This window comes from Accipiter gentilis, chromosome 30 (genome assembly GCF_929443795.1).
Source record: "Accipiter gentilis chromosome 30, bAccGen1.1, whole genome shotgun sequence".
In the NCBI taxonomy this organism is placed as follows: Eukaryota; Metazoa; Chordata; class Aves; order Accipitriformes; family Accipitridae; genus Astur; species Astur gentilis.
Genome location: NC_064909.1, coordinates 15,999,133 through 16,011,331, shown reverse-complemented (window position 1 = coordinate 16,011,331; position 12,199 = coordinate 15,999,133). Strand labels below are relative to the sequence as shown.

The 12,199-nt window shown below is 49.1% G+C and overlaps 2 protein-coding genes across 2 annotated transcripts in view; one reads left to right on the top strand and one right to left on the bottom strand.

The window, feature by feature from the left end:
* The first annotated feature begins 2,230 nt into the window (after nt 1-2,230).
* LOC126052818 (carbohydrate sulfotransferase 12-like) lies at nt 2,231-5,068 on the top strand. Its single transcript, XM_049834024.1, has 2 exons — nt 2,231-2,380; nt 3,892-5,068. The coding sequence occupies exons 1-2, from the start codon at nt 2,281-2,283 to the stop codon at nt 4,701-4,703; spliced, it is 912 nt and encodes a 303-aa protein (XP_049689981.1). The 5' UTR covers nt 2,231-2,280; the 3' UTR covers nt 4,704-5,068.
* Nucleotides 5,069-5,932: 864 nt separating this feature from the next.
* The window catches only part of XDH (xanthine dehydrogenase), a 53,300-nt gene continuing 47,033 nt past the window's right edge, over nt 5,933-12,199 (bottom strand). The window contains exons 35-37 of the mRNA XM_049834013.1: nt 11,703-11,891; nt 10,232-10,399; nt 5,933-9,274 (exon numbers count right to left, since the gene is read on the bottom strand). Coding sequence (XP_049689970.1) covers nt 9,224-9,274; nt 10,232-10,399; nt 11,703-11,891 — 408 coding nt within the window. The 3' untranslated portion in view covers nt 5,933-9,223. The remainder of the gene's footprint in view (nt 9,275-10,231; nt 10,400-11,702; nt 11,892-12,199) is intronic.

The window sequence follows — 12,199 nt, the reverse complement described above, 5'->3', positions numbered from 1 at the left end:
AACTGTGTTCCTCCCTACCAGTTTCAGCTGCACTATCGCTCGCCCGGGCTGCGGTTGGGGCAGTCCCTGCTGAAATGGTGCATTTTAATGCAGAAAGGCACATGCTGCTGCCACCTGCTTAACTAAGAGAACTTGCAGACTTCCTTCTGCCCTTTTATTTATTAACCTGACTGCAGACCATTAATAAAAAGGACCTTCTTGTGCTCAAGCCGGGTCCGTTGACGGCTGGACGGGCTCCTGCTGCAGCCCCTGCAGGGCTCAGCTGCTCAGGTGTGCAGCCAGAGCAAGGATGCTGCTGCCCAGCTGCCCGAGAGCACCTTTGGGAGCTGCAGAGGAGAAGCACTGCTGAGCACCAGTTTGGTCACCCGGAGCAGGGAAGGCGCACGGCGCTGCTCTCCGCACCAGCTGACCTGTCCTGGGGAAAAGGCAGGGTTTGCTGCCTCGTACAGAGTCCTGCACTGCAGTCATTTCCCAATGGTCACACAGCCCTTGTGGGGTGGTCAGCACTACACTAATAGAAAAAACACTTATTTTTGGTTAATATTTATCCTTCACTCAGGCACCCTCCCGGCCTAAGACCTATCAGGCTGGGAGAAACAAGCATGGCAGCGCAGCTCGAAGTAAAATGTGTGTCTTCTGTTGGAAAGGGAAGCAAAGAGTGGCCATTCACTCCTGCCCCCACGCAGCCTGACTTTGGGCTGTACCGTGCTTCTCCTGGATTTGGGGCGACAGGTTGCAGTGACACATGCAGCGGGGTCTGGCTGCAAGACCTGACCTCCCAACATGGGTTCTCATCACCTGGAGGAAACATACCCTTCTCGCCGAGAGATGAAAAGCATTTCACAGCTTTTCCCAGAGGCCCAGCAGCTTTCCCAAGGCTCAAAGGAGACCCAGCAGACCTTAAAAGTCACAAGCGTGGCCATGACATCCGTGAAGTCAGTTCTTTAAACCGCAGTAGGGAAGCGTTGCATATAGCCCAACTCCATCACCGGCTGCGAGGTGGGCAGGGGTTCCTCGGGCGTGGAGCACCCTCTGGTGGAAAAAATCACGGTTGTCCAAACAAGAACATAATCCACCCGTGGCGCAAGGCTGGGCTTGGTCAAGACCTCCTGGGAGTTGCGTTTCCACCACCCAGGGTCGCTTCACTGGCAGACCCCCGTGCAACGCAGCCCTTGCCCCCACACCGGCTGGGCACTGCCTGGCTCGGTACCCTACCCCAGTCTGCGTGCCCAGCGTGCTTGCTTGCTCGCCCCGAGCTTCGAGGCAACAATCCCTTCTACTTTGGCCACTCTAGCCCCTCGCAGCTGCAGGTTCTTTCAGCCAGACTGCATCCCTGCCACATGCCGGCCCGTGGCCTGGCTGCCGGAGGGATGCTGCTGGTGGCAGGCGGCAACTCTCGCCATGAAAAGGCGGTTTGTAAATAATCAGTCATGGATTTTGCAGTCTTTGTAGCCGTGATAACCGTGGGGCTGGACAGGAGTGTGTCACGCTCCCCAGGCTGCTGCAGTCCCCTTTGCCTTGGTCTTCACAGTTGTCACGTTCCCCAGACAGGCTGCGGCTCCTTTGGGAAGGGGAAGAGCAGCACGGGTGCCTGCCTGCCTGCGCTCCCTTTTCAGTACAATGGGGCCTCTGCTCTGCCTGGGGTGTCCGGGCGCTCTCGCAAAACAAGCAGCAGTCACAAATTTTAAGCAACCCCCAGCAAAACGGGCAGAGGCAGCAGTTCAGCGCTTCCAGTCCCTAGGTAGTCATGGACCTGCCACATGATACTGGATGTGCCCCATCACGTCCCCTCTCCTGCCCCAGCTTCTACCTTGAAAGACCCACCAGCACCCTGGAGGCAGGACCCACGGCTCAGCACTCGCGTGTCCAGCCCCAGTCCCGCGGCAGCGTTCCCCTGAGCAGTACTTCAACGAGAGGCAAAGCCAGCAGAGAACAAGAGCGTATCAGGGGACCGGGGACATCTCACCCCATCTGGCTCTGCAGGACCCTGCAAGGGGCTGTGGGTGCAGGGCCGAGTGCTGAGGATGGCAGGAACATTGAATAAAAAGGCAGAATCTGCCCCAAAAGCTCACGTTGTAAACGTAAGGCAGGAGGCACCTTTTGTGCCTCAGGCCATTTCCCTGCCCCTAGGCAAGCCGCTGCCCAAACAGTACTTTAACCCAGCTCTGGGTGTGTTTCCTCTTAAATAAACACAGGAGGTTCCCCAATACCCTTCCTCCAGGTCCTCACCTGCTCGCCAGCACAGCGTTCGGCCCCCAGCTCCGCAGCGGCACCCGAGAAATGCGTTTCCTTCCCCGCCTCGTCATCTCGGCTGCTTTGGGCATTGCCACCCTCCTGAGCTGGAGGCTGCTTCTCCAGAGCCCAGCCGCCAGCCATGAAGGTAACACCGGGGCACCGCGGCGGTTCTGCATGGCTGGCAGCATTTCTGTACCACTGGGGAAACAATTCAGAGCTTTTTTTTGGAGGTTCTTAGTGGGAAAATGCCTACGGCACAGAAAATAGCATTTGCACAGCCCCAAGGGCAGGACAACCTGCGGAGAAAGCCCTTGGTGTGGAGCCCTGCAGCTTTACGTCCTTAGTGGGGTCATTGATCTCAGGTGTGCTGGGGAAACCAGGTGTCAGACTGCTGGAGGTAACTCCCAAAATCTTTGCTGCGAAGGGAGAAATGCTGGTGGGGAGGCAGGAGGGAACAGGGGCAGGGAAATCAGTGATTAATGCCTCACTTGCCTAAAAAATGCATCCCTCTCCTCTGGTCCTGGTCAGCCCTGGGCAAAATCATCACTAGATTTTGCGGACATTGTCAGGCTGGGTGAGTTGAAGAGCAGCCCAGGATAGCTTCAGGCACCACTGTGTTTCTTCCTGTGTTCCCGGTGTCCTTTTCCTAATTTTAACTGTGCTTTTCTTCCCTGTGCAACAGCCTCCCTGAATCAGTGGGAAATATTTAACTTCCCAAGGACTCGGGAGAAACCAACAAACTGACTGCCTCCCCAGGGCTGCCAAATGCCTGCACTGAGCAGATGAGACAGACGTGCTGCTGCTAAAAAAAAAAAAAAAATAAAAAAAATAAAAAATAAAGTAGCAAGGCAGGCATTCATCCTCTGCATGCAAACCCACTATGGCCCCTTCACATCAAAAATAAGATGATAAAGAGTAAAAAGCAAAGCTGAAATTTGAGAAATTAAACCAACTGTCATGGAGTCTTTTTATTTGCTTTTGCCTTTTATATTTGCTTTGTTGTCTTCTCACTTCTATTTGCTTTTTGCTTTTTATTTGCTTTTGCCTTTTTATCTACAGGAGAAAACAATTACATATGGAAATGATGCAAGAAGTTATGTCATTTGGATCCCTAAATCGCTCCGAGCCATTAAGAATAATCTCTTCCTTTTGCATATATTTGATAGCTGATGTTAACCAATTAACAGATGCAAAAGGGTTTGTAGGGGGTTATGTATTTGTAGCTACAAACCAATTTACTACTCCTCAGTCTCTCAGAATATTCCTGACCCTTTGGTAAACTCACCTCAGTTAAGTTCAGTCAAAAGCGAGGAGTTAAAAGCAAAAATTATGATTTTGTGGAGAACGGGGTCTGTGGCACAAAGCTACAGTCAAGACCAGTGCTCAGACACGGTGGGCTGGGGAAAGTGGCGTCTGGGTGTCCATGATCTCACAAATTCATGGGGACAGAAACCCATTTCCTGGCAAAACTGAGCTCTTTGCCAAGCAGGGCTGGTCTCCCTTCTCCTAGCTATCATCTTCTGTTCACGCTATATCCTTTCCATGCTGGAATAACTGGAAAAGAGCCTGCCACAGCATCCTGCGCTGGGGTACTGGCTTGGGGCAGAGGTCCACTGCGGGCTTTCCTCACCCCCATCTTCAAATGGTGTTTCCCAGGTGACCCGGCCCTCAAGGCGGAGGAGGGCTTCACTTTGACGCTGGACACCTTCCTTCACATTCAGCAGCTCAGGAAGAAGAGACTGAGAGCTTTCTGCAGCCGATCAGGCAAAGTCACCCCTCCGCCCAGCAGTTGGGAGGAGAGAGCCCGCCTGCTCTTGAGTTTGAGGGTAAGCACCAAGCTGGACCTCCTTTACTGCCAAGTGCCATCGACAGGGATGGAGGAATGGCAGCAGCTTTTGGAGAAGCTAGAGGAGAACGAAAACGTGACGCTCCCGGTGCCGCTTCCCTACCCTCGGCAGCACGCTCCAGAGACACAGCTGAGTAAGTTCAACCTGACGGAGATAGAGGCCATGTTAGGGTCTTACACCAAAGTGCTGTTTGTCAGGGACCCTTTCCAGAGGCTGATCTCCACGTTCATGCAAAGCATGGGCAGCAGCCCTTCCTTCAGCAGCTTTGTTCAGGACGTTTTAGACAGCGGGCAGCACAACGCCCCCACGGCTTGGAATCCGCTCGTCAGCCTCTGCCAGCCCTGTCTCGTCCAGTATGACTATGTGGTGATGTTTGGCTTCCTCAGGCAGGAGCTGGGTCATCTGCTGCGGCGGGCCGGGCTGCTGGTGGACAGCCACCTCCCCGAGTTCACCGACACCCAAGTGCGGTGGACCTACAGCTGGTTATCAGAACAGATGTTCAGCGAGCTGTCCCTCCACCAGAAGAAGCAATTGTCTCATTTCTACCGCTGGGACCTTGCTGCTTTCTCATTTTCTGACAGTTTGCTATCAGACCTCCTCGGCACCCCAGAGACCTGGTAGAAATATCCTGGCTAAAGGGACTGTTTTGGAAACTGTTAATCCAAATGCAAGTACTTCAAGATGCCAGCTCGGTCATAGGCAGACCCTTGCTCCACAGCTGCATGCAGCGTGCTTGTCCATGTCACAGCTCCAAAAGACACGTCAGAGATCCGGGACGGACCACTGCTAGGGACACCATATCGAGGCTCGTCACGTAGTTGAATTGCGTTTAAATATGGCAAGAGCAGGCGCTATCAGGAAACCCGTGGCATTGGGGCTTGGAAAACGGCATGAACTGAACTGTGACGGGGTAAATGGCTCTCAGCAAACCTAGCGTTTTGGGGTAGGGTGGGCTGGACCTGCTACAAACAACAGCAGCATCTGCATACGCTCTGCCTGCACTGCCATTTCATATTCTGGGCTCCCTTTTGGGCCAAGAGGTTTGGCAACAACTTCTTCATGACAAATCTCCCCGCACAGAACAAGCAGCACTCCCAAAGGAACACCTCACCCGGAGTCTGTCTACTCTGCACAAGTGGGTGGGATATGGCACAGGGTGGCACACCCTTCTGGGGAACCACTGGTGATATTCCCAATCCTTTCATGCTCAGGCAAGGCCAGGAGGGGCCCGGCCCATCATTTGGTCTTATCTGTTCTGTGTGAACCATTCCTGTTTTATGACCTCACATCTGCTGCGTGTTTAGGCTCAACAGGGCCCCGGGGACACGACAGGATGCTTGCTTTATTTGCAAGTTTTGAGTGAGGTTTCCCCCTCTACAGGGCTGACTCAAATGGGCCAAGCCTAGCTTTCAGCTCTACTCACTAGCAATGAGACAGGGATATGGCAGTCCGGACCAGGTACCAGTCACGCCACGCAGACAGCCAGACTTCCACCTTGTCTCAGAAAGCTGGTGGGCCCCGTGGAGGTGGCTAGAAGCATCAGGATGCATCACTGTGCTGCTGTGGAAAACACAATGCGGCTACTGTAAGCTCCTCTTGGCAGAGAAGTGCAAGGACTGGCTCTGCTTTTTTTCAGACTTGGCTGGGTGGAGGCCCAGGCTCTCCAGCTGGCTCACCTGCTGCATCCAGCTGGGTGGCCTTGGAGCAATCACCTGCCCTCTCCCAGCCTTGGCCACTGAGCTGATCTGCCTCGCAGCCTCTGGGAAGGGTCCATCCTTGCCAAACCCCAAGGATGAGCTGAAGTTGTCCAGCTTTGAAATCGTGAACAGACTTTTACCATACCATACTAGTTTCCAGAATATTTTTTAGCTTTATTTTGCAATGTTGTGACATTCACAGAGAATTCCGCATACATTCATGTGACAAAGACACTGATTTGACAATGCTCATTAAAAAACAATAGTGAAACTTGTTGATTAGAACTGACTTAAAACAATTACAGAAAACTTAGCCTCCCTCTCTCATTGAGGGACATGCGATTAATAGCGTTAAGACATCACATCAGATGGCCTCCTTTCACCCTCCCACAAACTATTCAGCTACAGCAATTATTAAGTGCTGTTATTGTGCGTAATACTTTACAGTCTAGCAAGATGGCGTAGTTCCTCTTCTGAGGATACAGTTCTGGAAGGAGAGAAGCGGCAAATTTCCAGTTATATGTAACATTGGAGTCATGCATCCATGCTGTATTTCGCTGAAAAGTACTATGAAAGGAACATTTTTCTCTTTGTAAATAGCTTTCCCTTCAGCGATTGCAAGCTGAAATCCCATGCAGCGAGATGTGCGTGAAAAGATCTGAGGCAGCACCCAGCAGAGGACAGTGCTGGGCACTCACAAGAGAGCTGTTCTCAGGCAGCTTTGTAGTGCAGACCGCATTTTAAGTCAGCCTGTCCTATAGCACCACCATCTCTTCCTGCCAGCCCTCCACAGCGGGTCCCACTCTTTCCCTAAGTTGCCTGGCACTAAGTTCCATGGGAAAGCAATGTATGAAATGTTAAGACACTGAGAGGTGAAATGAAAATCTCAGCTTCATGTTCCTCAGGGTCCCTGTCTCACCCAATGATCTCTCTGTAAATTCCCGTTAGTCTCCAAGCTTCCCTTTTTCCTACACACTCAAAACCAGCTTCTGTGATTCCTTTGCAACTCTGATTTTATACCATTGTCCCCTCCCTGCAGGTGTTTGGTATCATTTCCAGTGCACCCCAAAAGGAAGGTCTTTCCTCCTTCTGTCAGCTAGTGGCTGTGGAAGGGTAATAAGAGGGCCCTGAGCTGGGGTGGGCTTGAGGGCAAGGAGTGGTGCCTGGGAAACAGCAGCTCACTGATGCTGCAGCAAAAATGGCTCCACAGGCTAAGGTCTGCACGGAACTACCCTGCCCTGACCATTGCATGTACACATAACTTGACAAATACACTTCAAATGAGTGCACAAAGTGAATAACAAGAGAGACTTGATACATCTAATTTAAAAACTTTCACCTGACCAGGCAGTCACTGTGGCTATGTGAGACACCACAAACCCATTCTGAAATGATGAAAAACATGCTCGCAGAACCATGGGGGATGAAGAGCACTTACTCATCCTGCTAGTGACACACCCTCACAGGGAACAGGCCTCTTGTGAATGCTGGTGGCTTTCCCCTGAGATGATGCTGGAAGCTCCTCGACATCACGCACTCTGCCTGCAGCTCCACATGTTCTGCATTAACACACATTACATTCCCTTTGTACGTCTTCACAGCCTGGTCTGAATGAGCTTGTCCAGCAATCCCATGAGGTGGATGCCACAGAAACACTGCCAACACCAATCTACCTTACAGACTTTGTATTTTGCATCCCTTCCTGGACATCCAAGAACATGAATACACAGGCTCCGATAGTTGTTTTTGCACACAAACGATCACGTTTTCTTCTCTAAGAGGTCTTTTACATATTGCCAACTTTCAGGAGAAAACAAAAACGTGTTCTTGCCCAGTACCTCAGAGCTTAGGAAACATCAATATCATATTTCAATTAATAAAGCAATTACACAGCAAGCCCAGCAGGCACAAAATACTTTCTGCAATTCACATATATAAATGCCCTTCTTCTAGGCTGTAGAACCATAATATTTTAAGCTGAGAAATAAATCTACACATTTCCAAGCTATATACCCTGGAGTGCTTCAAAAAAATATTTCAAACTGTGCATACATTGTTAAGTCCTAAGATGGAGGCCGATTTTAAGCAGTTTGTATGTGAGCAAAATTTTATATAAGGCAATGGAGTTACATCCTCTTGCACCATGTTTTTTTGATGGCCCTAGGAGTGCAAAAATAGAAAAAGGACATTTTCATAAAACTGTGGGCCAGAGAAACGGATAAAGTTTGCACATGATGAGCAGGTACAGTACATGGCTGACATCATCTAGAGATAACATGATGCTACAGTGTTAAAACTGACAGTGACAAAACCTGTGAAGAGGGATGCCCAGCATTAAATCCAACATGAAAAATGCATTCAACCCAGAAGGCACGAGGTCATCACATAGCACATTTTTCAGACAAGCAGTCCCTGTAGCAAAACGTACCCATTCTCTTACATTCGGCAAAACTTAAGAGTTGTCTTGAAAAGAAGGCAAGGCCATAGCATGACAGCAAGGGATTGACCCTAGAGGGCACCCAGAGCCAACTAATCCCCAGCTGTGTCCATCCTCATTTTCCTTGCCTGGGCTGGTATAAATTGCCTTGGGAACAACGAGTAACTTTCTCTGTTACTCCAAGGTCTTTGCTGTCCTTTCCTATTTAAAAGATGGAGAAAGATGTGGAGGTATGGGGCAGGAAAAGGCTGGGTCAAATGAAGCAGCATCTTTCTGGAAGTCCTCTTGGTATCTCTAGTTTTTTTCTTTAATCAGAGAAGACAAGGTAGCACATGAACTAAGAATTCATTGAAGCCCCAGTGCAGACAAAGCAATTGTCATTTAACAGGATAAATCAGCTATTGGCCACATTTTAGGGTTTTCCTCTGAACCACTTTTGTTACATAGGTAAGACCATCTTCGTTAGCTAACATCAAAACTCCTCCTCATCTTCCTCTAGTGTATATCTGGCTTTGTGTGCAGAGGGGACACCACAGGGTCCAGCCCTCAGTGCCTCTCATGCCTTCCCCCATCTCAGCTAGAGGACTGTTTGTCTGGGTTCAATGCATTTAAGTCCTTCTTGGCATAGCATGACAAGGTGATCTGTCTTTTCCCCATAGTAGGAAAAAAAGAAACCACCACCCTGCCATTTCACATTGGCTGGTAAATAAGCATGTCTCCCATCCTCACAGCAATTTTAAATGAAACCTGTAAGATTTTTCAATTACATCTGGATAACATCACCTGCCACTTACTCTTCATTTGAATTTACATCACAGCTATAATCTGGCAGCAATTATCTCTCCTAGAGAAAACAATGATTGGACAATTAAATGTGAAAGCTCCATGAATCAGTGGATGAACCACATGAACACAGATTTGCCCCCCCAGAATAGTCCTACTGCCTTGTGGTCCCTCTGGTGTAAGATCAGTTTTCATGAGGAGAGTTTGCTCCTCAAACTTCCCTTTTACACACGCACAGACCATGGCTTAAAGGTCCCTGGCTCAGCAGAAGGGCACTGTAAAAAGAAAAAAAATTAAGTTAGCAACAAATGAGGGCCCTGGCCTGTCCCACCATGCTCCCTTTGAGGTAGGTGACTTTGTACCATTGAAGACCTGAGCTCATATCCCAGTCTTTCAAAACACAGACATCTCTATCTCATGGCACTTCTGTCAGAGGCTGTGCCTGGCTCTAGCTGAAGGCCTGATGGTCAACAGTTTGTGCAAATTGTCAAAACCGTTTCCAAGTCTTTCTCCCCAGAAAGTGATGCAGGTGTTAGGTGAGAAGGACTAAGATATCCAGATTTTGCTGTTAACCACAGTGGGGTTCAAGCTGACAAAAGCCTGGAGGATGCCCACATGGACAGACAGCTGTGTTTTCTGGGTCACACAGGAATCGGCAGGACTCTGTGCAGGGACCCACTCCTACACAGCCCTGTCACAACACTGTAACAGAGGAGGGGCCCATGAAGAGACAGTGACAGGGTTGGCTCCTGCACTCCTTCAGATCAAGCCCACAGCCTCTAAGGAGGATCTTGTGGTCATAACATTCAGGAGAAGTGAGCATTTTCAGTAACACTTTCCTATCCCTCCCTCCCTGAGGGACACCACTAAATCACAGAGTGGACCTGCAAGATATGTTAGTGGTGGTCATCCCCTAAGAGATGATAGTTGGAGCATCAGGACAAAAAGTCAGTGGCTTTGTTCTACAGACAGCACTTGGAGGATGGAGAGATGAACTGCAACTTCGTTGGTACTGTATCACAGCCCTAGCAATGCTGGTCTGTGGATTTGTCTCTCATTTGGTGGCATGTTAAATGAAGGATAACACCCATGAAACAAAACCCATCTGCTTAAGCAGGTCCACAGCCTCCCTATCCTGCTCTAATCCCAGACCTGGGCCATTGTGACCAGGACACACACTCCATGTGGAGTAGGCTGGCTAGGGAGCAGACTATGAAACCAGAAGCTGTTACCATTTTGGTGAAGATGTCCACACAAGCATTGCGGATCCTCTCTGGGGTGGCAGGGCTGTCTAGCCTGAACAGTTCGGTCAGGCCGGACTCCCTCCTTGCTGAGTAGATGGCATCTTTAATGGCATAAAACACTGAGGCAGACAGGAACAGAGGTGGCTCTCCCACAGCCTAGACAGAGCACAAGCAAGAGTGAGGCTGCTGCCCAAAACAGTTCTGGCCCTGGAAAGACTAACGAGGATAACAGAAAGATAAGCAAGGCCTATCTGACAATCAGGCATTGCTCACATTCTTCTATTGCTTCTTTGTAACTTCTCAGTCTCTCGGATGTAATCAGGAAGGAAAGGCCAAGCCAAAACAGCCCCTTGCCTTCCAGATGTGAACCACAGTCTACCAAACGTGATCAGTGAGGAAACACGAAGCTAAAACAGCCTCCAGTCTGCCAGGTGTGATCAGTGAGAAAAGACTGAGCTAAAACAACCCCCAGTCCATTTAAAGAAGAGACAGTAAGAAAACACAAGCTTTCTGACACAGCAAGGGTGTTACGAAGAAAAAAGGGACTAACCCATTCCCACTACCCTTTGGATGGTGCCAAAATTGCAGCAAAGCGAATTCAGATAAGGCAGTGGTGAGTTGTCTGGGCAGAGAGCATGATGCTCCATCACTAGAGGTCCTTGCAAACCAGCAGGAATGCCTCCCTTGGGGATTACACAAGTATTATCTAGTACTGAGGTCCCTTTCAGCCCCTTTTTTCTTAATTCTCTCATCAGCACTAACCACCAAAAAAGTTCTGCTCATTGATGAAGATGTTCCTGTGGATAAAGGGGAAATGGGAAACTGTGAGGAGGCAGGCCAGGCATATACAGATAAGGATGCTGGGTGGCCTCTCTAAATGCTCTGTTGAACTATAAGTAAAGCAAATTAATTGATACTGTAACATCCAGCCCTGCTCTGTGCAGCCCTCACTAACTGCAGAGAATGGCACTGACTGCAGTGGAAACAGCTGAAGGACACGTGGATTAATAACAGACCTTTAAGGGTGACATGAGCATTGTGAAACAGTAAAGAAAGCAAAACGTGAAAACTCAGACACAAGATCCTGGTATATTAGATCTGGAGAAAAGATACTGCTGAAACGTTATCCACAGCAGTGGCTCTGGTGCCAGGGAAGGGAACCAGGGAGCTGACATGCAGGGGGATGCTGGCAGCCTCTGTTACAGCAGAACTGGCACAGCAAAGCCACTTCAATTCTCTCCGATGAACAATCAGGGTGGCAATGTTCAGGTTATTTCAATTCTTCCTAACTATAAAGGATAGTATATGTATTTCTGGTAAGGAATGGGAAAACATCCTGACCCCAGAATAAAGCCAGCATAATGATATTAACTATTTAGACACATGCATTGTTACTTTATCACAGTCTGCTTCAAAGAATTATAGAGCAGGAAGAGGCCTGCAGATCTTGCAGGTATACCTTGGATGAATAAACTGCCTTGCTGTTTGGGCAGTCACGGAGAAGTGACACATAGAATTCTGTTGGGATGTCTCCAAATGCTGGGATTTTGTACATCCCAGGCCCTCGAGTGTACAAATTTCCTTCAGGAGAATAGCGAAGCTCCTCCATGGTGAAGAGCCCAAGGCCTTGGACAAACGCTCCTTCTATCTACAAACATCCAAACAAGGTTACATTATTTTTGTTGTTTTTGTTCTTCCCTGCACAAGAACAATCAGTGATGATTTCCACCAGAGTTTTCAGCCCTCCCCTCCTGACTGATTTCCCGCTTTTATTCTCTAAAACCTTGTCCCTTCTGCTGAGTAAAGCTTGGCACCTTTGCACAATTCCTGTGTTCCCATATAGATGTGGCTGCATTTCCCTGGCAGGTGAAGCAATTTACAAATACATGCAAACAGGTATGCTGTAAACGTAGGACAAGAATTTTCTGATGAAGCAAGGAAAAAAAAAAAATCAAT

Excerpts from the sequence above, each read along its gene's own strand:
- LOC126052818 (XM_049834024.1), top strand. The coding sequence starts at position 2,281 with ATGCGTTTCCTTCCCCGCCTCGTCATCTCGGCTGCTTTGGGCATTGCC. Across the intron at positions 2,381-3,891 it reads CCCAGCCGCCAGCCATGAAG|GTGACCCGGCCCTCAAGGCG; the intron begins GTAACACCGGGG and ends GGTGTTTCCCAG.